General features: G+C 47.4%; 1 protein-coding gene across 1 annotated transcript in view; it reads right to left on the bottom strand.

Annotated features, from left to right (window-relative positions):
- Positions 1-643: 643 nt before the first annotated feature.
- CASQ2 (calsequestrin 2) overlaps positions 644-25,926 on the bottom strand; it is a 64,961-nt gene continuing 39,678 nt past the window's right edge. Inside the window, exons 6-11 of the mRNA XM_004581876.3 lie at positions 22,595-22,725; positions 20,849-20,894; positions 15,581-15,635; positions 5,803-5,903; positions 3,149-3,223; positions 644-1,634 (exon numbers count right to left, since the gene is read on the bottom strand). Of these exons, the coding sequence (XP_004581933.2) occupies positions 1,422-1,634; positions 3,149-3,223; positions 5,803-5,903; positions 15,581-15,635; positions 20,849-20,894; positions 22,595-22,725 (621 nt within the window). The 3' untranslated portion in view covers positions 644-1,421. The remainder of the gene's footprint in view (positions 1,635-3,148; positions 3,224-5,802; positions 5,904-15,580; positions 15,636-20,848; positions 20,895-22,594; positions 22,726-25,926) is intronic.

Consider the following 25,926-nt stretch of genomic DNA (forward strand, 5'->3'; position numbering starts at 1 on the left):
TGAGCGGGTCTAAAACTGAAGCGGGAGGGCAAGGTCAGAGACTCCTAGTTGAAGGTGCTTGGCACACAGGAAGCAGTAGATGGGTATGGATGACATTGCCTGGAAGGAGCGGATTGCATTGAGACCACAGTGAGTCCTTCACATTTAGAGGGTTGTCAAAAGAAAAATGGACCAGAAAGCACAGTGGAAAGCACAGAGGAGCAGCACTTCAGCCAGATGAGAATGAGTTGAATCAGAAAAATTGAGAAAGGACTTCAAGATGGTCTTAGTATTTTCAAAACATGAGTTTAATGACAGAGTTAGTTAACTCTACTTCCACAAAAGGATTGCCTGATTTTCACTTTGCGCAGTGTTTTACACTTGTGTTGAGAGTTGAAGAAAATGAATTAGAACATCATACTGCATACTTAGCACTAGAGCTACCAAAACACAGTGTACTTTTTGAATAAGTTGAAAGGAACTTGGGAATTTTTTCAGTGCCCTAAGGCATCCTTATAAACTCCAGTGATTACTGCCCTGGTCGGCAGTGGCGGAGTTCACCGACGGCTGGATAGAGCAACCTTTCATCTAAGTCGGAAGGCACGCAAGCAGTGGCAGGGAGTGGGTATTCCAATCCCAGTTTATCCTGGGAAGCCAGCTGATGCATTCAGACATTAACTCCAGCAGTAAAAGCAAAACTTATATTCCTTCCTGACTGTTGGTGAACAATGGGGACTGGCCACAAAGAGGGAACTTTGTAATATACTAGAAAAGGTGCTGACATCCGTATACCTGCTTTGAGGGCTCTCAGTAGTCATTCACAGGCTTGGACCTGGGTACATACAGGTCTGAATTGATTTTGAGAAGATACGTTTAACAGAGCCCAGAGAAACTGATTTATAAGCTTGTGTACAAGGCTGAGCCTTCCCTGTGGAAGGAATCTTCTTCGTTTAAGGACGGAAATCTCAATCAGGTAAGGGCAATACAAGAACTAATCGTGTGTCTTCCCCGGCTCTGAGTCTGAACTCACTCCATGCTCAGGAGTTTTCAGGCTATTAGTTCTGTTACTGCTGTGGTCAAAGACAAGCAAACTTGATTCAAGGGGTTGGGGACTTGTTCTCCCCACAGGCTGCTTCACTCTGGTCCTGCCGTGACGTTTAATGGTCTGATCAAGAAAAAGAGCTTTCCATGACAACCAAGGCAGTTGGTATGGGAGTAAGTTAGCCCTGTCCCTGGTGAATGGGATGCCTGGACTTGGGGAGACTTGGAAAGGCACTTGCTCGGGTGTGCTGCTCTGTACAAGGAGGGAGCAGGAAGCGATGCTGGAAGAGGGAGAGGAGCTGGCTGGGTGAGGAGTAGGGCTGCTTGCTGCTGCCTCGTGCTGTCTGCACGGTAGTGGATAGCTGTGACTTTGTCTTCAGCTGAGTCACTTGCAGTTACGACTAGTCATCATCGTCATCATCACTGTCATCATCATCCTCTTCATCGGAATTACCATCATCATCATCGTCATCATCGTCATCATCATCTTCATCTTCAGCGTCATCATCTTCAGTGTTTATCTTTCCAGAAAGCACATCTTCAATCCAGTCTTCCAGTTCCTCAGCTGTGGGGAGGTCATCATCATCTGGAATCTCCAACCAGACACTGTCAGCCTATAAACAAGAAACAGAAGGATGGAGTGTGAGCCTGTGTGGCTTGGGCTAGGCCAGAGGAGTCCCACAAGTCAGTCTATAAGCAAGAAACAGAAGGATGGAGTGGTGAGCCTGTGTGGCTTGGGCCAGGCCAGAGGAGTCCCACCAGCGATGCTGAGTGGGCCTCGGCAACATGTCTCAGGAACATATGCACAACATTATTAGATGGAACAGCCAGCTGCTGAATGATGTGTGTCATTTCCTGTTTGTGTCACATGGAAGGAAATGTGTATTCCATGATTCAAGGAAATATATCAGACTCTGAAATTTCTAATGGGATACCCTTGCAGGAGCCACCACTGGACCCTCAGGAAATGGGACTAATGATGGATCAGGGAAATGAAAACATACTTTTGCTTTTTGCTTTATATTCTACTGTCCTATTCTAAAATGTTTTTTACTACAGCATATCTTCAGACAATTTATTATTATTATTTCAAAACAGTGAACAAAATAAATGAATGTTGAGTTCTCCACTGCTGGAACACTTAGAAAAGGGGCAAAAGGGTGCTGTTAACTGATTCCCATTCCTGAGAGAGTCCATCTCAATAGATGATGGCTGTAAGGGAATTTGTGACTACCCTGTTCTATCCATTATTCCTGTGGTTGTATCTGTTTCACTCCTATTTTAGAGTGGTGGGGTGCCAAGATTGAGGGCTAAAAACACTCACCCTTTGCAAGTCTACCTCACCAGGCTCTTCAGCTATCAAGGCAGCAGTCCCTGGGTTGAGAGGAAAGTCCTCTGACTCATGCCTGATTTCCTCCCCATTCACCTGTATGTCTGGTGTCCTGGGTGTGGTGTGATGCCCGTGCATGGGCTCCTGGGCTACAACTGCCCATTATCACTTACTGTTCAATGACAGCTTCCCAGGTGAGTTCCCTTGTATTAAGAGACCTGATTGCCTGGTGTGTGTCAGCAGGGAGGGGAGGGAGCAAGGGGAGGTGGGAGATAAAGGAATGTTGCTGTGAGTGGGAGGTTTTAATCAGTGAGTCACATCACATTGACCCCAGGAGCAAGAAAATCCCTCCCCTCCCCCGGAAAAAAGTCATGTTGTGGAAGAATGGGATTGTCTCAGAACAAATTTGGGCCACACTAGCAGGTTTCCTGAGATTGGGCAGGGGTAAGGGTCCTGTTCATTTCTAAAGGGGCCACATTCCTATAGACCCAGGCTCGGGAAATGTCCAGCCTTCAAGCCAAATAAAGCCCACAAAATCATTTGGTTCTGGCCCTGCCAAGGCAACCACAGGCAGGATTGAAAATTCAGCAAATCTACAGCGGGCTGATTTTAAAGTTGATAATCTTTTGTGATCTGTGAATGACATTACAAATATCCAAATAGCTCTTCACACACCACACACACACACACACACACACACACGAGTTCCCCTACTAGAGACAACCTCCCAGTCTGGGCAGCAGAGCAGAAAACTGGGCAGGTGGAGGGTGTCTGAGAAAGCCTTCCTGGGGTACTCACGTCTGTCACATTCACTACTCCAATCTGGGGCTTGAACAGGTCAATCTTGAAAGTCTTCTCCCAATAGGCAACGAGCTGTGACACGAAAAAAAAAACCCACCAAAAACCAAAAAAACAATAAAGCATATAGGTAGCAGACAGAGGCTATTCCCTATAAAAGGCATTTGGGGGGGCTGGACCCACCTGCCATCCCACCACTGCATCTAAGTCATCAGTGGTGCAAAGTCTTTAAAGCAGCTGTGGGTACTTAGGAAATTGAAGACTTGGCCCCAGTCTCAAGAACTTCAAATAAACATTAAATAAAAGATGTCAAAGCACAAACTACAAAAACATGCAATATAAAAACTCTTACAGCTGTAAGGAAGACTACTACAGAGACGATCCAATGCTGATTCCCAAATTATATGTGGGTCTCTTATTAATTTATGAGTGGGAAAGAGCCTTTTACCTCGACTCCTCTTTCAACACCTCATTTTTAAAAATCCCTTATCTTGGTGTGGATATTTAGCGTAGCATCAGTGCCTCTATCTCATATCAGAGTGCCTGGATTCAAGTCCTAGTTCTAGTCCAGATCCCATCCTTCTGCTGATGGCCACCCTGGGAAGCAGGAGCTGAAGGCTCAAGAAGTAGACTTGCTGCCACTCCTTTGGGAGACCTGGGTTAAGCTCCAACCTCCGGGCTTTGGTTTGCCCAACTGTCCTTCCTTGGGTATTGTGGGGACTTGGGGAGTGAACCAGTGAAAGGGAGATCTCTCTGTTTCTTTGCATTTCAAATAGAGGTAAACAAACAAACAAAACAAAACCTGGATGGATATTTGGGGCAACAATGAAGTCACCACCTGGGATGCCCACATTGTGTATTGAGCACCCAGTTTGAGGCTCAGCTACCCTGCTGCCTGTTAAACACATCCTAGAAGGTGGCAGAGGATGGCTCAAGTATTTGTGTCCCTGACACCCACATGCGGAAACTTGGATTCCGAGTTCTAGGTTCCTGGTTTTAGCCTGACACTGAACTGGTTTTATAGGCATTGGGGAGTGAGCAAGCAGACAGACTGTCTCTTGCTTTCTGCTTTTCAAATTTGTAAAATGACTTAAAAAGATCTGTGTGTAACTAATAATACTGCATATTCTGTTAAAATCCCTTATCTTGTGCCACTTGGCTTCACGAGAGAGCTAGTAAAGCAATAATACGCTATGAACTAACAGAAAAGTAAGGAGAGTGTTTTTGATTCACCCCAGATCTAGGCTATATTATAACCTACACCTGGGCTACAAAATGTGGACAAATCTGATGGATGCAGAACTAAAGGATCCAGGGGCCTGGGACCATAGTACAAGGACAATGTGAAGGTTCCCTGGCAGAAAGTCTCTAAGGAAAAGATAAGGCCCTACAGGGATGCAAGGGTACTTAGAAATCAGAGTAGTTTGCAGATTATTTCCATCCAAAAACCAAAGCAAACACATAGAGCTGGCTGGGAGAATTGGAGACCATCTGCAAGTTTGCATAATAAAAGTTCAGATAAACTAGAGATACAACCAGGCAAAAGCTAAACAAACAAAGCTGTACTATGTACAGTCTTATGTGGCCATGACATTGTTATAATTGCTCAGAATTATAACACTGGCCTCAAGAGGCATGGAAGTCTCTACCTTTGATTCACCCACCCTCCACATGGTGTTGGATCCTAAGATCTTTGTAATCACTAAAATTCCTCATTATTCTCATGTCAGCAAAGTCATTCCATATGCAACTAATGAAAATTCCTGGAAAAAAAACCATTTATAACCTTCTGGTAACTAAATTCGTACTGATGTGCAAGCAAATTCTTAACTAAAGCAGTCAGTTGAATAAGCTTTGGCATTCCATAGGTCTAGGTTGAAAATCTCATCTACTGCTTCCTGGCTCCAACCTTTCCAGCTGCCATTCTTTTCATCTCTCTTATAGGGATTCCAATACTACCTACATCACAGACTTGTTGACAGAATGAGCTATGTGGATGCACCTGAGGAATTTGTGATAGTTCCAACATGAACTGTAATAGCTCTGTTCTTTACTATTACCACTAGGTTTATGTAATAAATACATGGCTCTTATTCCTCTTAAAGTACAATCAAAATCTTTTTAGGTACTCATTGACACTAGCTAGGGTTTGGGCCTTAAGATTCTTGTATATTCAACTTATGCTAGATACATTACAGGGTCTCTAGGAAAACAGGATAAACAACATAAGCATGGTCTCTGTCCTTCCAGAGGTTAACACTCTGCAAAACATTTGTCTCTGGTTTTTATTACTTAGTCATTCAGGTTGCCTCAGAAGGGTGGTCCCCACCCAGATAATGAAAGAGGTTATAGGGAGGGGTCACTGTGGGATGAGGAGCTGCTAGCAGAAGGAATCCACCCAGCTCACTTGGGTGGTCCCCTCTGAGGATCTCCAGAGAGTATAGGCAGCAACTGAATCATTTCAGAGTCAGCACCAGACCCCAAGTTCAATGCTGTCCCCAAACCAAGATCTCCACCATTGGATGTGGTGGTCACTGGGTGTTTCTCTGTGTTCTCCTACCCACCTCACCTCTCCCTCTCGGATGAGAGTCTGAGGTCAGTCACAAACATGAGGCAGAGAAGGTTCGGCCGGGGTCCTGGTCTGAGCTACTTACCAGAGGGAAGTCATCAGGGTCGATCCACACGATGCTCAGGTCAGGGTTGTCGGTATTGTCCCGGGCCACCTGTTTCAGGATCTCCAGGAACTCGTAGCCATCTGAAGGAGGGTTCAAGAAAGTTGAGTAAGTCTTGCACATATGTGAATTCCGCAAGGAGAGCAGAGTATGCTTTTTCCACCGGGGAGTCCTTAGGCTGTTTGGTGCATACCCCCAATTATAGGATTAGGCAATAAAGTGAGTCAGATGACAGCTGCAGCCTCAGAGGAAACCATACACAAAGTGAATTTAAAAACTCCAAGTGCACATGGCAAAGATTGCTGTTTCACTGGCAGTTACAGTCCTCTACGCTAGGTCAGAAAGATCAGCCCCAGAACACAAGAACACACACTAGTCTGTTCCTGCTGACTCTGGATCATCTCTCAAGACAGCATTTGTTGCCCCTTGGGGCTTCCCACCACAGTCACTCTGTGGACCAAGAACATTCAAGGCTGGACCCTTGGCTTTCTACACCTGAAAATTCCTCCAGGCTCCTAACAGAGCAAGCTGCTGACTCGCAGTGGTCTCACAGAGGCTTTGGGATGGTCCGTGGGGTCTCCCTCCCTCCCCCACATTCTGATATTCTCTGTCCTCCCTGTCTTTTGTCAGCAGCACTCACTGCTCCCAGGGAGGGCTGAGTCAGAGGAAAAGAAGGCACATGCCTCATAGGCCTCAAGAACCCAATGTTTTTAGCTTTGAATGTCTCAACCCCCGAGGACTGGGAGAATTCAATTTTTGTTGTAAGCAAACATTTTGCAAGATTGTTCAGTAAGAGGTCGCATGCTCCAGCTCTCAGCACTGCTACTGCACAGCAACTAGAGCCAAAGAAAAGAGTTTAGATTCTGGCAGGTTCCTCTGTGCTTGCCAGTGTGCATGTCTGTGCAAGCCCTTGTGCATACTTGTGCAAGAACATAAGCCATCTGCATTCAGAATCTTTACAGTTTCTAGGACTCCCAAATTATAGAGGACCCATGGTCTGTTTCACAATGCAACCTTGGTGCACCCCAAGACCCCAGAATCCCTTAGAAGACCCCTAATGTGGAATACTTGGGTGGAAAAGTCAGGAGGCCCCATAGAGTTGATTGTGTTTCTGCGAAACATGGGCAGAGGTAAGAGCAGAGACTCACATTAGGCCCTGCAGATGGAACACTGAGGCCCAGGGATCTGCTTAGAACAAGAGCCAGGGAGCAGATTGAATGGCAGACTTCCCAGAAGGTACTGAGAAAGACAGGTGACAATGACCCTATTGTGACCAATATCAGAGCCTGGGAACCAACAAGACCTAGATCCGTTGGTGGGGTGGGGCTCAAAACAGAAATTCAGAGGCTGGTGTTGTGGCACGGCGGATTAAGCCATACCTGTGATGACACTGTCTCATGGACACCCTGGCTTGAGTCCCGGCTGCTCCACTTCCCATCCAACTCCCTGCTAGGTGGCCTGGGAAAGCAATGGGAGATGGTCCAAGTGTTTGCACCCTTGCCACCCATGTGGGAGACCAAGAGGGAAATCCAGGGAACTGGCTTCAGCCTAGATCAGCAGCCATTTGGAAAGTGAATCAGCAGAAGAAAGGCTCATTTCTCTGTTTCTTCTTCTCCCTGTCATTCTGACATTAAAATAAGTTCTGTTTTTTTTTTCCAGAAAAAAAAAAGGAAAGAAATTTGGGTTCAATTCTAGGAATAAAGTTACATTGCTTGAATGGCTCCATTTGTGGCCTGAGATGCATTTTGGGACGATTATTGCCCTTTCTTTGCAAATTTGCTCTTTTTGTAGGTTGGATTCTCAGCAAATTGAAGCCGCTCTCTGCAGCCTCTGTAACAAGCCTCTCCTCCCCAGGGATGCCAACCTATGCTTATTTCACCTTTTGGTAAAGGTTGTTTTCTTAATTCCTCCTTTCACACATCCCAGGCACAATGCGTTCTAACCCTGACAGCTCTGCTCTATGGATATGGGCAGTTTAAACGTTGATACTGAGCACTTCCTCTCCCTCAAGCATGAGTCCCTGCCAAGCAGAGTGACCTCTAGTGGCTTTTATGAGCTGAGTGTCTTCATGGCCAGCAGCTTCTTCCTGCACAGACCGCAGCCTGGGAGATTTTTCCAACCCATGATCTTACCTATATTACCAATGAGCTCATATGATAGGCACCTGAGATGGATAGGACAGCGGTACACTTCAGAGTCAGTGTGGGGTGAAGGTGGAGGCAAAGGTGAGGAATGCCACTCCCCCTGCCTGGGGATGCAGCCAAGGAGGCCACACCCCTTCAGAGTGTCATCCACAGACACTATACAGCATGTGGCTGTGTTGAGCAGGACCACATTGGCTATCTGTGGATTTATGGCTCATGAAACGCAGACCACACAGCACAAAGGTGATTTCCTTCCAAACACCTGTAAGCTACTGCTCTCAGCTGCAGAAAAGAAGCGAATAATACTTGTCAATATCTGATAATGCCAATCATCTCTGGATGATACGACTCAAGCTTCATGTGACCCTGACAAACCCAAAGCTCACAGAAAGGATGGAGTTCAACCACACAGACACGAAGTTCAATAAAGAGCCACCTGTGTCGACTTCACCTGAAGGAAAAGCAGAGTGCAGAGTGACAGAGGGGCAAGAACTGCAGTGAGAACCACACTCTGGCTACAGCAGCCTGACCCGGAGTTGCCAGAGGGAAAAATTTGCACAATATTAGCATTTATACAAAGGAATGCTATGCACCAAAACATGCACCCTTCATCCCTCTTCTGCAAGCTGAAGCAGGTCTAGAAATAAGGAGTACAAAATCACAAATTTGTTTCTGCAAGAAGAATCAAATGGACCTGGGTTTTTGCCTACACCAGAGAAGTCAGCAGTGTGGCTGAACGCCCATTTTTAAGAATAGGTAAGGGTTTCTGTGAGGCAAACGATCGTTGTGTCTTTGGAGGAGGAAGGAAGGCTCGAAACCACTTGCAGAATAAACTAATAAATCAGGCTGACATTTAAGCCAGAGCAGTTTCCTTCCCATCCAAGGGCAGCTCTTTCACTTCCTGGGGAGGGAACAGGCAACAAATGACCATTTATATCTCTGGGTATTTTCAATAACAGAACGGAGCTCATTCTTCAGGGAGGTAGCCCAGCAGGACCCTTAGACGCTCAGAGCATGGGGTTCAATGACTCTGCCTCCAACCCTGGGCGCGTGTTATCTGCCTGAGCTGGGACAAGGTTGTGAATGTCTTGTTTTTCCATCTGTACAATGGGAGTGATGGCGATGATGGCAAACACTCCCCATGGTGCTTGTAACTTGAGGGAGTTCAAGATGCACTCAGTTGCTTTACACACAACAAAGTTATTTGGCTTCGATGTGGACGAAACATGAGAAGGCAGGAGAGCAGGGTTGCCCAGCTGCTCCCACTCCTCATGTATCTTAAGTTCGTAGACTCCCATGGCTGGAATGATACTCCCAGGAAGTGACGTCACGAGATGGTGATGCCAGCAAGTACGGCAGGGAGAAACCTGCCTTGATACCTGGAGGATGAAGCAAGGCTTGGTTCTTTGGTACCAAAGGCAGCAGCTCTGGATCCTACATGGTGGTTCAAAAGGTTAAGCCTCCACCTGCAACACTGACATCTTGCTAAGGACCTGGGAAAGCAGTGGAGAAAGGCCCAGGTGCTTGGCCTCCTGCATCTATGTGGGAGACTCAGAAGAAGCTCCTTGCACCTGGTTTCAGACTGGCCCAGCTCTGGCCATTGTGGTCATTTGTAGAGTGGATCAGCAGATGGAAAACTTCTCTCTCTGTCTCTCCTTCTCTCTGTGATTCTGCTTTGCAAATAAAAATGAATAAATCTTTGTTTAAAAGGCAGTGGCTCACTCACAACCTCCTGACTCAAGGTGTACCACCTTGAAGGCTCTCCCGTCTCCAGCCCCCAGCCTGCAGAGTAGAGCTGTCTGAACTGACACAAATGCACCTAGGAAAGCCGAGGGAAGGCAGCCAAACTGGTCCCACATGCATTCATTTTCCAAGATGGAAAGTTACAAGCCCACTTTCTCCTCATTGTGAGTTTCTGTACATAGCCTCCTGTCACCACTAGCTCATGTATTGCAACCACAAGCTGACATGACACACCCAACATCTCAGGCAAGCGTGTGGCAGAGCTGGCAGAGCATGCTAAGCTCTTCACTCTACTGGCTTCCCTTTGAAGTCTTGGTACCCCTCCCCATGGTGCTACTGTCTCCCTTTCTCGAGTGGGGAGCTGGAAGTGGCCAGGCTCTGTGTCAAAGCTAGGCTTGGGCATGTTCGGTGCTGGTGGGTAGTCCCTGCACTCTGCATAAAGCAGCGGGGACCACACATCTCTCCGCAGCCACCACGTGATGCGAGGGCCTAAAGTCTCAGACACCAGTGGGCGTTCAGGAGGAGCCTGAGCCCTAGAGCTGCAGTACCTTTCCTGAGGGCCTCTGACCCAGGGCCCAGGGTCCGGCAAGTAGCCACGCTCCCCATGGCGGGAGTGCCCCATGGGCTGCCGAGTTCTGTGGGAGGAAAAGCTGGTGATTATCCTGCCTGCTCTCCTGGCACAGCCTGGTGGGAAGGAACCTTCCCCTGAGCCCTGGGGGACCAGTGCCAGACCAGGCACAGACATTTTGGGAGCCAGGTTCCCAAGTGGGAAAGGTACATGTGTCCCAGGCTTAGCAGTGACAAGGAGTGGAACCGTGTGGATTCATGATGTGAAGAGGCTGTCACGGGGGTGTGACTCCGGGTGTGCAGACAGGATGCAAATCCTGCTTTGGCTGTGTGAGCTGCTGTTGAACTTCTCTGTCCCTGTCCTTCCCCTGTACTGGGCACAGAAGTTACAGCTGCTGCCCTGTAGCACTGCTATGGAGAGAAAATGCATTGACCCAGGACAAGTGCTGGGAACAACATTCAGAACCCAGTAAGAACCAAAGATTGCATTTAATGTGCCACATTTAACTGTGAAAGCTCAAAGAACCAGCTAGCCCTCCCCAGGTGAGACAACTGATGCAAAACATTGTAGCAGAACCAGACGCAGTGGCAGCTTGGGCAGGGCTGGGACTTAGGGACAGTCGTCACAGGGGCTGCCACTGACAGGCAGCAGGTCCTAGCATTTCCAGCTCAGGAGTGCTAATGCCCCTGAGACCTGGAAGAATACCTGTCAGGTGTGTGTCTTTCTTCCTGTGTCATAAAGATGTCAGGCCTTACACTGGGAGCCAATCATTTAGCACAAGCTCTGCCTGGCCCGGGAGATGTCAGTCAGACAGTAGGCTCTGGGGACTAAGAGTTGCAGCATCTCCAGGCAACCTGCAAGAGCAGGAGGTCTGAGACATGCCCTCAGCCGGCCATCAAGCAAGTACCACAGTGAGAACTCAAAGAAGGATAGACTGCATGCTATGGCATGAGAACAGATGCTGCCTTCTCCCTGGGAAAGCTTGGCCATCCTTGGCCACTCATAACTGGCCCACCCCAGGACAGAAGCGCTGAGAGAAGAGAGGTGTTTCTTGCTGCTACTCTGTCATCTGAGAGTCCCAGTCTAGGGCCATCAGTGGAGAATGGGAGGAAGACCAGCTTTGCTTCATTCATGATGCACTCACGTGCCGCGGTGGCTCTGCACCACCCTATACTCTCCTCCCGCTCTCCCACAGTGTGCCTCTTGCCTCCTACATGGCTGTAGCACAGCACGCGGGCTGCACCTGTGCAGGCTGGCCCACTGCTGAGGATGCGGTGTGAGAGCATGGACGGTGCCCCTGGAAGAGTCCTGGGGGAATCTAGTCTCGTGTTTGTGCTAACCTGCTAACCCTATGGAGGTGGGCACAACATTGATCATTCATGATCGTGGTTCTCTTGGCTGACAAATGTCAGGGGAATGGAGATGTGGCCGACGACAAAGGTGGGGAAAAGCAAATGGGTGGTTCAGATGGACTCACTGTGTGGGCTGAGGTGGGTAGGGTGGGGGGAGGCAGGGAGGCAGTCAGCTCCCAGTTTAATTCTAATTGCACTGCTTTCCAGAGAGTTAAGCCCTCTCGAGTTCAGCTTGCCCAGTTGTAAAATGGGAATGAAAAATAGTATCCTTTACCCAACCTAGCTGTGTATGGAAACATCATTCTGCACCCTGTAAATGTAATTATCCATCAAAAAATTATCCATTCAGGCCAATTTTGGGGTGCAGCAGGTTAAGCTCCCGCACCTTGCAACCCAGCTCCTCGCTAATGCAGTGGGAGATGACCACCGTGCTTGAAACCCTGACACTCATGTAGGAGACGCTGATGGAGTTTCTGGGTCCTGGCTTCAACCTGGGTCAGCCCTGACTATTGCTGGTATTTGGGGAGTAAGATAGCTCATGGAAGATCTCTTCTCTCTCTTTTTCTGTCACTCTGTCTTTCAAATACACTAAGAAATGTTTAAAATAAATCTTTTGTAGAAACAAATGTAGAAACCCAGTGCCTCCCTCAGCGGGGTGTGGTATGCTATGAGCACACAGCGGGTGATATCACTGGGGCCTTCATCACCTTGGGCATGCGTAGAAAGTTGAGGAGAGCCTGCTTGGGTTCGCAGCTCAGCTCAGATGCAGGGAGATGCCTGGGAAGGCCCTTCTTTTTGCAGACGCACTGTCTTCCGCTGACAGTGTAACACACACATCACCAAGAGGCTACAGATGCTACATGAGGTTGTCTCCACCGAACTCCTTCATACCACTATCTCTTTAAGACCTGCCTTCATTTCCTGGGTTTATCATCTTCTTCCTTCGGTGGTTGAGTAGGAGTCTGGCTGGGGCAATTGGCGGGCTGTAACTTGTGAGTAAGAGCAAAGGTATGTGAAGACCTGTGCAAGAATGACCTTCCTAATGCTGCAGCCTGGCCCAGAGTTACACATCAGTGCCCTGTGGGTCAGTCACTGACTAAGCATGGCCATTGGGGGGCTTTCACAGAGGCCATTCCCCTTCCCAGCTCCAAGTGGCCAGCCTTTCTCTGCTCCAAATGAGAGTGCTTTCAGGGCTCAAGCTGGTCCCACCCTCCCCTGGGTGCACTGCCCACAGCTCCTTTAACAAGCCCCAACTTGGGCTCCTTTGCAGAAAGAAACAGCTTTGGGCCCAGGCCCAGGGATGTTTGCGCAGGGAGGAGGTGGAAGTGGTTTCAGCAGCTTGATTCATTACAGCAGCAATCTCCGTCAAACAGGTTCCTGCAGTGTGACGGAGGCCTCTTTGTTCCATTGTTCCAGAGAGCCAGACAGGCCTCCCTGCAATCTTGGAAGGGGGCAGCTAGGGTGGGGAAGGCTACCAGCCCATGGCAAAGTCTCTGTTCACACACACCAGGGATCTGATCCTGTTTAATTACAGCTTGTAAACCCTAAGCAACTGGCTTCCAAGGCTGTTTTCCCCTCCAGGGACAGAGCAGGGGTCAACATCAGCAGAAAGAAGCTGTAGTCACACTGGTTTTTTGGGTGGGGAAGAAGGATTCAATCTACCTACAGAGTTCTTCCAACTGTACGGAAGCCTTATTGATTACCTGGCATGCCAATGGACATTTGAACAACTGAATGATGAGAAGCCCTCAGACCAATCGGTGCATACATTTGATTCTGAGATGATGGTGCATTACTCAGCCATAAAGAATGAAACCTCAATACATCCCATGTATACAGTCATCCTTTGCTTCCAGGATCCCTTGCAGCTACCAGAATCTACAGATGTTTATGTCCCTGCTGTAAAATGGCTTAGTATTTAGTTGAGGTCTGGGCACATCTTCCTGTGTGCTTTATATCACTTCTAGATTACCTCCAATACCTAACATGGTGTAAACGCTGTGTAAGCCATAGTCAGGCTGTGTCGTTTAACAAATAATGACAAGGAAAAAGTCTGACCATGTTCAATATGGGCACACCCACCAGAGGCCACAGCTATGTCAGTTGTTAACTCTGCAGATGTGGGGCCCGGCGGCATGGCCTAGCGGCTAACGTCCTCGCCTTGAAAGCCCCGGGATACCATATGGGCGCCGGTTCTAATCCCGGCAGCTCCACTTCCCATCCAGCTCCCTGCTTGTGGCCTGGGAAAGCAGTTGAGGACGGCCCAAAGCTTTGGGACCCTGCAACCGCGTGGGAGACCCGGAAGAGGTCCCTGGCTCCTGGCATCGGTGTGCACTGGCCCGTTGTGGCTCACTTGGGGAGTGAAAACATCGGATGGAAGATCTTCCTCTCTGTCTCTCCTCCTCTGTGTATATCCAGCTTTCCAATAAAAAAAAAAAAAAAAAAAAAAAAAAAACTCTGCAGATGTGGATACAGAGGGCAGAGTGTCCTGGATATACTCGAAGACATGCTAAGTGAAAGGTGGCCGACACAAATGGCATATATTGTAGGACTGCACTTACATAAAGTTCTATACTAGGCTAATCTATGAAGTCATTAGCGGTTGTTGCATTGGGGGCGGTGAAGAGGATGGGAGGTGATGACAACTTTTTGGGATTCATAATCAATGTTCTAAAACCACTGAATTGTACACTTTTAGTTCAGCTATGTGGATCATTTCTCTATTCTGAGGATGGCAAGATTTTTTTTTTAAATTTGGTTTTGCTATGTAAGAAACTATGGGACAAACCCACAACCTAAAAACGGCTGGTCTGATGTGGGGCATTTGGGCCTCATCTTGGCCAAGCATCTGATTTTTCTCCTCACCTGCCCAGCACATGTCATTGAACATCTGTCATGCGCCACGGTGCTGGGTACATATCAATGAACAGACAGATTGTCCCTCATGCCACTAACTGTGTTTCAGCCTGTCAGCCTATGTGAGTCTCTACTTCCTGCTCCATACAGATTCAGCCGCCTCTGGAGCTCCTCCTGGGAGTATGGAAGAAGCAGAGCGCCCTGACACGTCCAGGTACAGTTCATCGTCTGGAGCCATGGTTCACACAGTGGATGGTGCCTCGGAGACTGCTCGGTACATGGTAGAGATCACCTTTCCCAAAGGCAGGATCTCAGCCAGGCAGTGGTGGCCCTGGTGCTTGCAGCTCAGTGCTCTCAGGTCTGGGAATCCCTGTCCAGGCACCTCTCGGGCCAAGGCCTGGCCTTGAAGCTACCCTGACTCCCTCTGCCTCTGTTCTAAATTGTCTCAGGTGTCTGAGACCCCACTTCCTCAGTTCCCTCGGGTTTTCTGGGTCTTCCAGAGCACTGCCACAGGAGAGTAGCATTCTCCTACCTGCAGGTTTAATTTCTCCCGCGTTTCAGTGCACCCCAGTGCTGGGCAGAGTGAGATCAGTGAGCAGCTGTTGGCCTTTCATAAATAGCACACACTTCCTGTTTTGCCTGTTCTCATCATGTAGGGGAACTGCCTCCCCTCCAGTCTCTGATGCGCAGTTATTGTCGAACAGATCACAGGATGAGTTTGTTATTGTTTTCAGGTAATACCATGATTGCTAGAGGCTGGATCAGAAGATTGCTAAATAAACTTGTAACGTAAGAAGAGGTTCACACACGCATGCACCCTGCTAAAATCTAGGGAGTCTTAAATACACTCCCAAGTTCGTAGCTTCCCATTTGGGGCAGGTGGCAAAAATGTTTGACTTTCTGATCTGTTTACACACTATCTCCTCCCTTAGCCAGGTGTATAATCAAAGCATCTCTAGCAGGTGACCACCAGGGGGTGCCCAACAGCTTGCATTTGTCTTGTAGATGGGCCTCGCTCAAGGAGAGAGAAGGGCTGACCAAGGTGAGAAGTCATTCCTTGCTGAAGGCCTCAAAGAGCAATATCTGGAGTTGCCTACCTGGGTCACTCTTCTCCGCAAAAGCCACAATGTGGATCCCGTTCAGATCATCTTCCTGTAGTAGGAACAAATCTGTGGTTACTCTCCCAGAGACAGGAGTAAGCCAGGCAGTAGCTCAGCGACCAGGATGGAAAAGGGGAGGGGGCAGAGGTGCTGATGGGGAGTGGTCACAGAGGCACAGAGCAGGTCCCACTGCACACTGCGGAAGGGGAGCTGAGGAGCAACAGGTAGGAACACATGGAGTGTTGGACAGATGGGGTTGCAAGACAGGAAAATGCCAGTTACACATAAGACACCATCAGTAAGTGAGGTCTCACGCCAGTGGTCTGATGATTCCAGGAGAACTGCAGCAAAAGGCAAGATGAGGAAGAAAGTGGGGCTGGCTGCTAGGGAGCTGCCAGGGCAGCAGGCACTGTAAAGGGGTTGCAGTGCAGGCAGCAACCAAGCTCTGGGTCAGTGGACACATGGACTGTGCACTGCACTGTGAAACCCTTGAATGCTGTCGATAGAATCCTGCCTACCCACCAAGTGGGCATCACAGCATCTCTGCTGTCAGTGTCAGGGTGTGGTTGGCAATGTTCACACAAGGATGATGTGAGGTGAGGTCACCGCCTTTGGTGCCAGCATCTTCTGTAAGTGACAACTGAAGTCCCTACTGCTCTACTTCCCATCCAGCTCCCTGCCAGTGTGTGCCTGGGAAATCAGTGAGAGATGGCCCAAGTACTTGGGACCCTGTACCCATGTGGGAGACCTGCATGAAATTTTTGTCTCCTGGCTCTGGCTATTACAGCCATTTGGGGAAGAAAGTGAACCAGCAGATGGGAGATCTCCCTCTCTCTCTGTATGTGTCTTTAATTCTAGATTTCCATTAAGCAAATCAATGTTTTTGAAAAAAAATGTGCAAATGTAGCACTTCTTTGTTAGATTATGCCAGCACCACAGATTAAAGAAATGGCAACCATGCAGTGGGTAGAGGACATCTTGTTGGCCACCCTCCAGGTGGGTTCCCCCACACTTTGTGGGATTAGAACAGCAGTTCTGCCAGCATGAGAAGGGGTGGGGTGGGAGGTCCAGGAAGGATCTAGAATTTGAGCCTGGGGGAAGCAGAGGATGTGTGACTGAGATGAATGGGTATGGCTGTAGAGGCTGGGGCAAGGAGAAAAGTCAGAGCCAGTTCAGGCCCATGGGGGCCACGTGAGGGGCATTTCGTGCCACTGCTTGCTGGACAGGCAGGACTGCCTGCCTTGGGTCTCCTTGGCATTGACTGTTCCTGGAAGGGAGGAGTGGGAGATTGGTGGTGCCTCTGTTGTGAGCAACGTGATCCTCCAGGGAAGGAGAGATGTGTGTGGGGGGAGCATGGCACGCAGGGACAAAGCCAATCGAATACTGATTATGGCTGACAAGGGGCTCGGTATTTACTGGGCACCCTGATTGTCATCACAGAGGCACCATATGGGGAAAAACTCCCCCTCGCCACTGCGCCCTCCATCTCAGCTTCCATTTCAATTGATTTTAATGCTGCTACAATCCTATCTAAATGCTAATTTTTTTTTTTTTTGCCTTTCAGTTAGGAAATGGACAAAACCTCCAAAAATTCTAGGAGAGATTAAATGGAAAATATTATTATTAAGAACAAGAGAGGAGGCACTGCTTCAGTCAGAGTCTCCAGGGAATTGAATTTTACAGATGTGTGTGTGTGTGTGTGTGTGCGTGGGTGCGCAGGTTCACTACATGAATCCAACAACAGCCAGAAGGCGAGCCTGAGGTTTCGCTGTCTTACTTTTGCTGTTATTGCCAGACACAATGCCTCGACCAGTTCTCATTAGACTGCCCTGTGTCTGTGTCTCCTGCCGTCCGTTGGAAGTGAGCTCTCTGAACTCTGCGAAGCACACTTCATTTCTGTGTGCCCTTCCAGAACGTGATTGGAAATTGGTTTTAAAATTAAGAATCTGTGTGAGTTTTCTAGAAGGCAGCCTGTAATACAAATGTCATTCCCAGGCCTGAGAGGATCCCTGAATAGAGAGTTGTAGCCAAAAAGCTTGCGTGTCTCGTTGTGTGTGTCTCAAAGCACACACACCTGCCTTGAAGCTGGCACATGGGAGGTGCCAGCATTTTCAGCCATAAACTCGCAGAGAAGGAACCCAAGGACAAGCCAGGACTTGTGGTTACCCAGAGACACCCACATTTACAGGGATGAGGAAGAGCTTGCTGACCACCGTGTGAAGCAGACTGAAGTCCCAGGACCAAGTCAAGGGCTTTCTTTGAGTCTACAGCCTTTGCAAGCCCCGTGACTCATTTGGTCTTTAGATCATATTGCCTTAGAAAACTCTTTTAAAATTGCACCAATCTTTTTTTTTCCCCTACCCGATGGCAAGTCTCCAAGGGAAGGAATTATACCTTAGAGGAACAACATTGACATAATGGTGACAATATCTGTTGTTTGCTACTTTTGTGTGTGTGAATTCCTTCTAAGTACCTTATCTCTAAGTCTCAAATGTAACTTGTATTCCCATTTAAATCCGAAAGAATTACATGACTTATATAAAGTCATACAGCCAGTAGTGAGACGAGTAGGATGCAAGCCACTTCTGTCTGGTCCCGAAGCCCCGCTGCTTCATGCATTTGAGCTCCTGTGACAAAATACCATGCGCTGAGTGTCTTATAACCAACAGATGCTTATTTCTGAAGTTCGAGGGCTTGCAATGTCTAAGATCAAAGCCCCAGCAAACTCCCTGTCTGGGGAAGGCACGCTTTCTGGTTCACAGAGGGCACTCTCTACCTGCATCCTCACATGGCAGAGGGGGCAAGACAGTCTCTTTTATAAGCAATAGTGATGCCAATCATGCAGGCAGAGGCCCAGTCACCATCCAGTGCCCCACTTCCTAACATCACCACTTTTGGAGGAGGATTTCAGTACACAGAGGTGGGGGCAGGGGCGGGGGACACAAACACGAAAAGCACAGCAGTCAGCCCCTTTCTTTCTCACCAGCAATCACAGGGAAGAACGAGCTCTGTGAATCAGATGTCCCTCCACCTCCTGACCCCTCCCTCCAAGCCAGTGTTAACAGGAAACATCACAAAATAGGAACGGTAGCTTTTATGTTGAAGGAAAATGAAAGAGGCCCATATGTAAACTGGCCAACTACTAGATCCCACCACAAACTGGAAATTACAGAGTGACCTTGGTGATGACCTTCTTCCGGATTCCCCTGCTTTCTAACGGCGAGCACACTGGGTTAGCATGATGTGTTAAGGCTGATTCATGATTCAAAAGCCTCTATGGGTAGGAGTGATGAAAGGGCTGCCCGGGAGTCTCTGGCCCACCTGGGAAGCACTGTGCTCTTGCAAGAGGGAGAGGGCTCGTTTAGAAGCATCTGCCAACCCCTGTGGGCATTGCCAAGAACTCTGATAGACCATTTGCCAAGATCAAAGGTAGAGACTCCACGGAGAATTTTCTCCACAATAATTTTCTGATTTTGGTAAATGTGATTATATGGGAGAAAGATCTTGTTTTTAGAAAATACTTGCAGCATTTGTGGGTACAGGGGAATTGTGGCTGCCACTTACTCTCAGATAGTGCCGAATTAAATATATATATATATGTATGTAAAATTTAATACAAATTAAAAATATTGGGGCTGGCCTTATGGTACAGCAAGTTGAGCCACCCCCTGCAATGCTAGCAATGCTAGCATCTGTTGTAGACTGGCTCTTGTCCTAACTGCGCTGCTTCTGATCCAGCTCCCTGCTAATGTACCTGGGAAAGCAGCAGAGCTAGCCAGGTCTTTGCACCCAAGAGGGAGATCTGCATGGAGTTTCAGGCTCCTGGCTTCCACCTGCCAACCCCTGGTCTTGCAGGCATTTGGGGAGTGATCCAGGAGATGCACTGTATTTCTCCCTCTCTCTCTCTCTCCTCCGCTGTCTCTGTAACTCTGCCTCTTAGAGAAACAAGCAAATCTTTTTTAACAGTATAAAATGTACAGATGGATAACATGACAACGGTAAAGTAATACAGTATTAACATCTGGAAAAACTTTGTGATTACTGAAGAGAATTTTTTTGCACTATTTTTTTTTTCAGGTCAGAAAGTATAATAAAAAACAAAATCAAATTTAAAAAGGAATGGTACTTTTAAAACCAATCTTGTGCCCTTTTGTTATTGTTATTTCCCAAAACCTTTCAAATGTTAATGTTATGAAAATACAAAAGTTAGGAAAATAGGTTTCTGCTGGACTGGATCCATTCCTCTAGCCTAGATGTTTTGTTCTTCAGTGTCTGGTGAAATGTTTGCGTCCCTGCAGGTATTCAAATAAGTCACCTGCCAGTCAAATCGTCCCTGACACATTTTCATCATCTGTTGCTTCAGAAGGAAAGAAGCAAATAGATACTTCCATGTCAACCCCTTTCTCCCAAATGGTTCCTGATGGGGCCTTGGCTGCTGGAGAGAACGCAGGTGTTGCCTGACTCTCAATCCTAACGTTAGCACTGGTTACAAACCTAAATTACTTGATCATTGGCTTCTCTTCCTCACTCATTGGGACTAAACGCAAGCTTGTTTTAAAGTTGCAATGCGTTGCAGAGCTGTGAATGGGTCTGCATGACAGGGCATGGGAAATGCTGTGGCAGTGTTCCACACAGTTTACTTGTGTTGTTATGAAATCTTGTGTACAGTTGAGGTGGGGTGGAGGCATTACGTCCTCGGGTCTCTTTATCACACCATTTTGAGCTACCTGCCATATCCTTCCATAATGCATAGCAATAAGCTGTCTCAGTCACCTGCACTACCTTGAGAAGAGATTTTAAAATATGGTCACTATTCATGAATCATGTTGTGCATTCTTTATGTCACTCACCCTTATAAAAGTCCCATCACATGACTCCGTGTAAGACACACAGATAGTAAGTGACAGGTTCTAAACTTGAACTCAGATGTCTACCACTTTATGGTCTGAGCTCCTTTCACTCTGCTTTCCCGGGTCTGTGGTGGCCCATGAATGGCAGCTAACAGGCAGTGGGACATGAACACAGCCAGAGAACACTGCACGCAAGAGGCTACCATTGAATCCACAGTCAGCTGGATGGCAGTTGAGCAAGGTGTGGTTCTTGTGTTAAATATGCCACCTTCTGGATGTCCACCCCAGCTGAATATGACACCGTGTGCATCTGGGCATCTAAACAAGCAGGCATTCCTCTGGGGTTGGCGGGGCAGGGTGGGGGGAGGGGAGATGTCCACATCTCTACAAAGGGAAGAATTTGTCTCCTTCTTACCCAGGTTTCAAACATATCTTCTGGGCGCAGTCGTCGTAGAGTGGGTCTGAAAGATTAAATGAGAGGTTTCCCTAAGTCGAGATCACTCAGTGCCATGAAATGTACAATGAGACGTTGGCTGCTTTGCAAGAGTGTGATGAAACCCTGGAAACTCACTTCCTCTAAGGGAGCAGAACTTGTAAACCCAGCTGTGTCAGACAGACACCAGATCCAAGCCACTTAGTATTTCATAGACCCATTTGCCCCTTGGAGCATGAAGCCCATATGGTGAGTCAGAGGCCATAGGTCAGCTCACTCCCAAGGAGCCACTTCCCACCTCACAGAGAGGGGCACTCCCTGACTGCCCAGAGCAGGGCCAGAATGAGGAAATGGGAGGGAGAAGACATGGAGTCTTGGTTTCCCTAGAATGGCCTTTGTTTTCTCATCAAGATCAGCCATCAAAGGCTCTTTGGGAATTTGGGGGACAGCAAAAAATAGTTAGATAAATGCCCCTCACAAAGTTTATAGAAAATGAATATTACCAATAAATGTGTATGTATTCTTTTTTTGCAATCAAATTCAAAAGACACTAGTGACAACACCCATGTCCCACATTGCAGTACCCGAGTTTGATATAACTGGCTCCAGACCCTAACTCCAACTTCTTGACACTGCAGACACTGAAGTGACAATGGCTCAAATGATTAGGTTCCTGTCATACTTTCAGGAGATCTGGATTGAGGTCCTGGTCCATGGCTTTGGCCTGTCCTAGCCCCAGCAGGTGGAGGAATTTGGGGCATGAATCAATAGATATGCTCTCTCTCTCTCTCTCTCTTTTACCCTTCTCATTCAAATAAATAAAAGCTAAATAAAATGATTTTAGTGGAGCAGTCTTACATTTTGTGCATGGCTCACTACTTCCTACCTTTGGCATGTAGTGTCCAAACCGATTAATATTTGCTTGTTCCAAGTGAACAATCACGGTGGTCTGGGTTCAATGAACGCACCTGTGCATATGTGGGAAGGGTGACTGGCTGACGCAGTAAATACACTATTACATCCCATGTTCCCTATTGTCCCCTGCAGGGTTTAGCAAAGTATAGCTAGCAGACCAGATTCAGCCAGTGTTTCTTGTTTTTGTAAATAAACTTAGTCCATGATGCACACACACTCGTTTCCATACAGTCTATGGCTGCTTCCACACTATAATTGCACAGTTACAGAGTCACAATGCATACCATTGTGGCTCTTGCCAAACAGCTTGAAATATCTACTACCTGGCCCTTTACTGGAAAAAAAAAAAAACTGACTGCTGGAGCTACTCTGAATGGTACCAAATATTCCTCTCCCAGAAGTTCTATGATTAATTACTCTGCTAGACTGGGTTCAACTTCTTGATCTGCCTATCAGAGTAATAATTATCCCATGATCCTGAGATGAGATAAAATAGCTTTCATAAAGTACTTGGCGTGGTATTTGGCATGTAGGATACTTTCACTAAATCACAAGGATGATTGGTATAGGATTGTACTTCTGTCTTACTTGGACAAAGTTCACTAACTGGAGGGAGAGGGTCTAACCCTTTGCCAGTATGGATCCATATTCAGAAAATGGAACAGCATCCTGCTGTTTATAAGTGACTCACAGAGCCATGCCACTGAGCTCTGTTCTGTTGGGTGTGAACTCTCAGTTGTTGATCTTGGTGGCACCAAAATGCCCCATGTCACAGACCTCAGACTCCCACCAGTCGCCTGCCATCTCTAGTACCTCTGGTGTTCCTTCACAAACTCCACCAGCTCTTCTTCTGTATAAGGTTTGTCGGGGATAGGAACAGGCTCATCCATAAATGGCTCATAGAAATCAACTTCATTCATCTTCAGGGACAGTTTCTTTGCAACCTGTGTGGTAGAGAAAGAAGACAGCAGTTGGTTTGATGCTAGCTTGCCAGAGCAAGAGATTGGCCATGTAAGTGGTGTGTGAGTGTATTCTCCGCAAAGACAAGAAGGCGCATGTACAATTGTAACTAGATGTTAAAGGAATATCCTGTTGTCATCATCTATGACCTGGGCTGGATCTTTCCACTTGAGTGCTAAAAGGAGAGGGAGAAAAAGCCTCAAATGGGTAAATGAGAGTCAAATAGGGTCAGGGAGCAATTCGAGAGAAAAATGGGAAGAGTGATTTGTACCATTGCTATCTCTCTACCATGAGTGGATCTGCAAAATGTTTGTGTTTGGGTATGTTGAGAGGAGACAGATGCAGTATCACAGGAGATTAGACCACCCTTTGAGGATGCCTGCATCCCATATCAGAATACTGGTTTGAGTGTAGTTCTTTTGCTTCTGCTCCAGCCTCCTGCTGGTGTATCCTGGGACGGGATGGGGGTGGGGGCACAGTAGAAGATGGCTTAAATATTTGGGTCCCTACCTCCCCAGTTAGAATTCTAGGCTCCTGACTTCAACTGAGCCCAGCTTGGACTATTGCAGACATCTGGAGAGTGAGTGAAGCAGCAGATAGAAGATTCTCTCTCTTTCTCTACCTATCTCTACCTATGTTTTTATTTTTATCTATCTTTCTGTCATGCTACCTTTCCCAGTAGATGAAAGTAAATGAGTAAGCATTTTTCTGAAGTTCATCGGAAAATGCATTAAAAGATGTTTCTATTATCATTTGAAAAAGATAAAGACTTACTACATCGATAGTAAGGATGGAGTGTGCTGCCTTGAGAATCACGCAGCACCTTTTGCTGGAGTCTCACTAGTAGAGCCCCTTGCTAGGTCTGGAGGAGTGCATAAATGCCAGTGCAGCATGCCTACCGACCTGAGTTATATGGATTCAACTGCACCAATTTGTTTTTTAAGATTTATTAATTATTTTTATTAGAAAGGTATATTTTATAGAGAGAGACAAAGAAAAAAATCTCCCAGCCACTGGTTCGTTCCCCAAAAGGCTGCAATGGCCAGAACTCAGCTGGTGTGAAGCCAGGAACCTTCTCCAGGTCTCCCACGCAGGGTCCTAAGACTTTAGGCTGTCTTCCATTGCTTTTTCAGATCACCAGCCAGGAGCAGAATTGGAAATGGAGCAGCTGGGACACGAACTGGGGACCACATGGGATGCCATTGCTTGCAGATAGATGATTAGCTAATTGAGCCATCACACCAGCCCAAAACCTATTTTGATAGAACAGGCTGTTATGGCAACCTTAAAACCATGCAGATAGATGTGCAGATTCTGAAGCCAATCTATTGATTCTGTCCTTATTGCTATCTGGATTAAAGCACTGGCCCCAGGGTTAAAGCTCAGTAGCAGGCTTGGGGATGGTTTGTCAGGCCCTGGGAGCTGCCCAACCATCCGGCACTGTTCAACGAGGAGCAGCTACCCTGAATGGCAGGCTTCTTGGCACTAACACTGGATGTCTTCAGCAAGCCCACCGTCTAACAGACAAAGCACTGAGGGAACCAGCCCACAGACAGGAAGACATTTCCGCCCGATTCAAATGGCCACACAGTCCACTTGTTGCTGTGTTTGCTTGCATAGGCATTGGAGTCAGGTCTTCTCTGTATGAAATGACTTGAGAGGTCTGGAATGTGCCATGCTCTATAAAAAAACCAAACACCATTCTCTTTCTAGTTCAGAGCTGTGGGCCAAGAAGCACAAGGATGAACAGTAGCTCCCTTGAAACTACAGAGGGATCGTGTAAGAGCTGGCGCCTTGTGGTGGCAACCCATGGTGTGTGACCCAGTGACCCAGGCAACTGTGACTAATCTGGGAAGGAGGGGAATGAGTTTTACATAAGCTGTTACACAAGGAGGAGCATTCTAGGGCTTCATGTGGTTTTTCTCATCAATGCTGGTTAATTCCAGATCACTCTATGTCAAAAGATGTCTCTTCCAGTGCTTCAAAGAGAAAAATCCCAGTGTCCCACTCATGGCTACAGCAAACAGCCAGGTTAGGAGCTACAGTCAATCAAGGGAGATGGGACTGTCTTCTCAGCTTTGTTTTAAAAGAGGGGGTGTGGCACTTTTCTCGTGTTTGTCCCCTCTTCTCAGGGGCAGATGGTGGTGGTGATGAAGGAGTGGTGAGACTGGGAGTGGTGAGCAGGGGAGCAACACACACGTAACCAGTGCCTGTGTTCACACATTGCCCTGTGCAAAGTTGGCCCTGTGTTGGTGTGGACTGGGAAATGACGTTGGACTGCAGTTGTTTGTGTTCAGTTATTATGGGTTCTAGGAGTCCGGAAACTGCTAGCATGAAGGGGCAAGGGACAGGATGAGTAGAGACAGTAACGACAATAAACACATGATGTGCGAGGCATGATTGCAAAGGCTGGATTTAATACTTCATTACATCTTCCCTTTGAGTGTAGGAGGTAAGAATGATTATTGCACTTTTTATTCAAAAGTAACTCCCTCCCTTACAGTGCAAGGAAAGGAGTATGTACATGTCTATACATATTTTTTAAAAATTTATTTGCTTCTTTAAAGGTAGAGTTACAGAGAGAGGGAGAGAGAGAGAGAGAGAGAGAGAGAGAGAGAGAGAGAGAGAGAGAACAAGAATCTTCCTTCTGCTGGTTCACTCCTCAAATGGCTAAAATGGCTGGTGTTGGGCAAGCCCAAACCAGGAGCCTAGAACTCCACCTGGGTTTCCCACATGGGTGGCAGGGCCCAAGCACTCAGGCCATCTTCCATTGCTTTTCCAGGTGCATTAGCAGAGCGTTGGGTTGGAAGTGGAGCAGTTGGAGCTCAAATTGGCATTCATATGGGATGTTGGTGTTGTGGGCAGCAGCTCAAGCTGCTATGCCACCAGGCAAGCTTCACGCATATCATTGTAAACACTGTATTGATACTGCACAACTTTTTCCGAGTTGTTTCCATAAATTTGCCACCCACCCCATCACTGAAGTCTGCCCTAATTAAGGCTCCCTGAGGATGGGAAGCAGTTCATCAGAATAGCTGTCAAAGCAAGTAGGATATGTGCAGTGAGTGAGCATGTAAGTGCTTGAGTGCATGAGTGAGTGTGTATGTGTGTGAGTGCATGCATGAGTAGGTGTGTATGTGTGTGAGCACATGTGGGCATCTGTGTGAGTGCATGCATGAGTGTGT

Source organism: Ochotona princeps, chromosome 2 (genome assembly GCF_030435755.1).
Source record: "Ochotona princeps isolate mOchPri1 chromosome 2, mOchPri1.hap1, whole genome shotgun sequence".
Classification (NCBI taxonomy): Eukaryota; Metazoa; Chordata; class Mammalia; order Lagomorpha; family Ochotonidae; genus Ochotona; species Ochotona princeps.